The sequence below is a fragment of the Corvus brachyrhynchos genome, unplaced genomic scaffold, assembly GCF_000691975.1.
Source record: "Corvus brachyrhynchos isolate BGI_N302 unplaced genomic scaffold, ASM69197v1 scaffold10, whole genome shotgun sequence".
Classification (NCBI taxonomy): Eukaryota; Metazoa; Chordata; class Aves; order Passeriformes; family Corvidae; genus Corvus; species Corvus brachyrhynchos.
Genome location: NW_008236180.1, coordinates 5,270,126 through 5,273,617, shown reverse-complemented (window position 1 = coordinate 5,273,617; position 3,492 = coordinate 5,270,126). Strand labels below are relative to the sequence as shown.

The 3,492-nt window shown below is 39.3% G+C and overlaps 1 protein-coding gene across 1 annotated transcript in view; it reads right to left on the bottom strand.

The window, feature by feature from the left end:
* Positions 1-1,644: 1,644 nt before the first annotated feature.
* Positions 1,645-3,492, bottom strand: part of DIDO1 (death inducer-obliterator 1) — a 37,669-nt gene continuing 35,821 nt past the window's right edge. Inside the window, 1 exon segment of the mRNA XM_017734320.1 lies at positions 1,645-3,492. Coding sequence (XP_017589809.1) covers positions 3,365-3,492 — 128 coding nt within the window. The 3' untranslated portion in view covers positions 1,645-3,364.

The window sequence follows — 3,492 nt, the reverse complement described above, 5'->3', positions numbered from 1 at the left end:
GAGGCGGAGCCGGCCCCGCCCCCGCCCCGCCCTCAGGGCTGAACATAACCCGGGAGGGAGCCCCGGCCGCCCAAAATCGGCGTTAGTCGGTTCGCATGGGGGTTGGGAGGAGATAAGGGAAGAGAGCACGTGGCCGCAATGTGTATTTACAGATGTACTTCAGGTTCTGGACACACGGTGTACTGTTTTAGCTGATTTGCGGGGGTTGGCTGGGTACACGCTCTTATGCCAAATTTAAACTAATTAAACCTATTGGCTGCTGAGTTTAAGGCTAAGATCCGTCACTCGGCTTTGTCGGTAACGGAAAGCTCACAGAGAGCAACGGCCACGGCCCGGCTGCGCCACCTGCACCAAGAGCAGCACCAGGGGCACGGAGGAGGCGAGCCAGGGCCGCTTGTGCAGGAAGGAAAAGGCAACGAAACCGCCTGGTTTAAAGGAAAAACCAGCTGGATTAACGGGAATCGCTTGTCATTCCCCACGGGGGCCCTGGGGCCGCCTCAGCCCCGGACCCCGCGGGGAGAGCCCGACCGGGGCAGCGATGGGTCCCCGGCCCACCCCGCCCCGGGGTACGGATGGGAAAATTGAGAGAAAAAAAAAAAGGTCCCAAGGCAGCGCGCACAGACATTTCCATGAAGTGTAACCACAGCCCGACAGTTTCACTTGTGACTTTCCCTCTAGACACAAACCCAGAAATTTTAAAAGCAGTTTTGTGCACACTGAACTCAATACACACTTTCCTACTTCTCTAATCCTCCTCCACACTCCCCTTTACAATGCTCACAGTTGGAATAGTGCAGCCTTTTATAGACATAATATTTCTGCTTATATTGTTCTAGACTTTGCAGGAAGTTTTACAGAAAAAAAGATTTCTCAAAATACTCTTTGGAAAGTTAGCTTAGTACAAACATAGACAAAAGCTCAAAATAGTGAGTTCTTTCATGTTAATCAAAAGTTTGGACAAAGCCAGAGAATTGTTTTTTCTCTTTCCTACAATGCAGGACAATCATTGAGTACCATTTTTAGCCTCTGTAAATTGAGTTAAATTGTCATGTTGGGTTCAGCCTGGCTTTTACCGCCTGCTGCTGTGGAGGATACAGTAACCCTGCTGCAAAATCCAACTCCAGCTGATTGTTAACTACATAAAGCTGTGGTTTAACAAAGTCACTGCAGCCTGTCTATGCTGTTGATTTTTTTTGCCACTTGATCTCTGGGAGGATGGATTTACCAGTCCTAAAGCATAAACAGATTCCCCAAACTACTAAAGGAGAATTTCCTAGAAGATGAAAAGCCACACATCTATTTAATAAAAATGTAAAGTCAAGAAATTCATAAGTGGTGTGACCTGAATTAATACTTTTTCTTTTCTTCAGATTTTTTGATGTAAAAATCTTCAAATTCCAAGCTTCCTGATTCAAATGTAAAAAAACTTCAAAATATATTATGGGGTGCTTTAGAACTGAGAAGAAAATCATAAGCACAGATATTTGCTGCCCACAATCAAACATTGGCTGGCTGTGACATCCTGCAAAACATCTGTCTAAACACCTGTAAACTATGAGGAAATGAAACCTGTGTGCCATCAGTCTCTTGTGGGTTGTTGAGAAATAGCAAAATGTAGAAAGTAATAGACACATACACATTTAAGAAAAGGACAACAGCTCTCTGTAGGTGTTTATTCTACTTACGGTAACAAAAACCTGTGAAGTCCCATATTTTAATGTACAGTGATATACTTTGCCGTATAAAATACAATTTACAGAAATTTCTAGCAAGTAAACCTAAACAAACACACATTTTGCATACTTTTATGTATGTCTTTAAATTAGAAACATCTCATTAAGAAAAAAAATCTTACACCATAGTTGATGTTTGCATTTAATACAATGTCTTTGCGTGTTACCGTTTTCCCTTGGGTTCAGGATGAGAGGATCATTTCAGCCAGCAAATGCTGGATGTGCAAGGACCTTCAAGAATGTACCAGTGTGACTGTGGTGACACACACACTACCTGTAATATAGTCCCCAAGATGCAATATGTTTACAGGAATCTAATTTTACATTTCCAAATCTATTTTAGCAAAATACCAAAATATTTACCCCAATGGTTAATTTACACATTCAAATAAATTACTGGGGTTTTATTTCACACTTTAGAATTACGTGCTTGAGGACTACATGAGAAGTAGCAATGTGATGTATTTCACCGTGGAAAATGTCCCTCTTCAATCACAACATGATGTACCACCGTAATTTGAACTTTAATGCAGCTGTGTCTTTTTCAGTGGAGAGTTTTATATACACTGACAGCCTAAGTAGGGCCTAACAAAAGAACAGTATCATTTATTTTTCAAGAGCCCTTTTAGAATGAAAGAGCACTTCTATAATGAAAAGTTCAATCAAATTGGGACATTTCTTAAATCTGTGGAAAAATTCTAGAAAACATAAACAAAACCAAAAAATGCTCCACTAAATCAGTTCAATTGAAGTAACAGATTTAGTGGCCTATTTAACCAGATTCTCTTCCTTCCTTTGGTTTACCAATTTTCAAAATAAATGTCTGATGCTTTTTAAAGTTTTGCTGGTTATAAAGGTGCTACTCGTGTATTTTCTCTAAAGACAGGTTTGTAAACATGGGATATTTAAAACTTCATGAAAAATAACTAAGTATGACTTGTTTCTTTGCTGTACACTTAACAAATGGATTCCAGACCCAAAATGCATGTATATAAAAGGAAGATAGTGCACTTTAAGCTTATAACAGTCCATTTCCAAATCCTCCATCAGTCACAAGTAATTATGAACACTGTTCTTTTGCAGCCTTTTCCTAAACACATGACCCTTCCATTGTAAAAGAAACATGACACCAACATTTTTAGTGTGTGCTGTAGGAACAATTTTGACACCAAAATATCACGTAAATGAGATGTAAAGGTATGGCTCCTCAGGTCTGGATTAAATTCTCCTATAAAATTACAATTCAAGTTACTGGAAAACATAACTTTATAATCTTAAAAAGCAATATGCTCTTCTTAGACTTTTTCCATTTCTGTACTGTAAATGGAAATTTTAAGATAAAGATGCAAGTAGAAAAAACAAAATCTCAGTACAGGTAACGTTGTGAATCTTTATAAGAAAAACATTATGCACAAAATGCAGCAAGTGAAAGTCCAATATGTTCTTGCTTTTCATCCATCTGATTATTTTCATTCACAGTTGTTCAAAAATTGCTAATTTGTCAGTACATTGGGTAAGGCTAGTTTTACAACAGAACTTTTAAAAGGTGAGAATATGTACAGTATTTACAGATGTGCAGTCCTTGCTGTGTGGCAAAAGTGTATTATTTGTGGGAAGTATCAGTCACAGTTCTATGACTGATTGCTGGAAGATGAAGCTTCAGTTTCCACCGGTTTCTGAGTTTCCTTCGGTGTTTCTGGCTTTGTCTCTTTACCAATTTCCTTACTCTTACTCCTATCTTTGCGATCTTTCCCTCTTT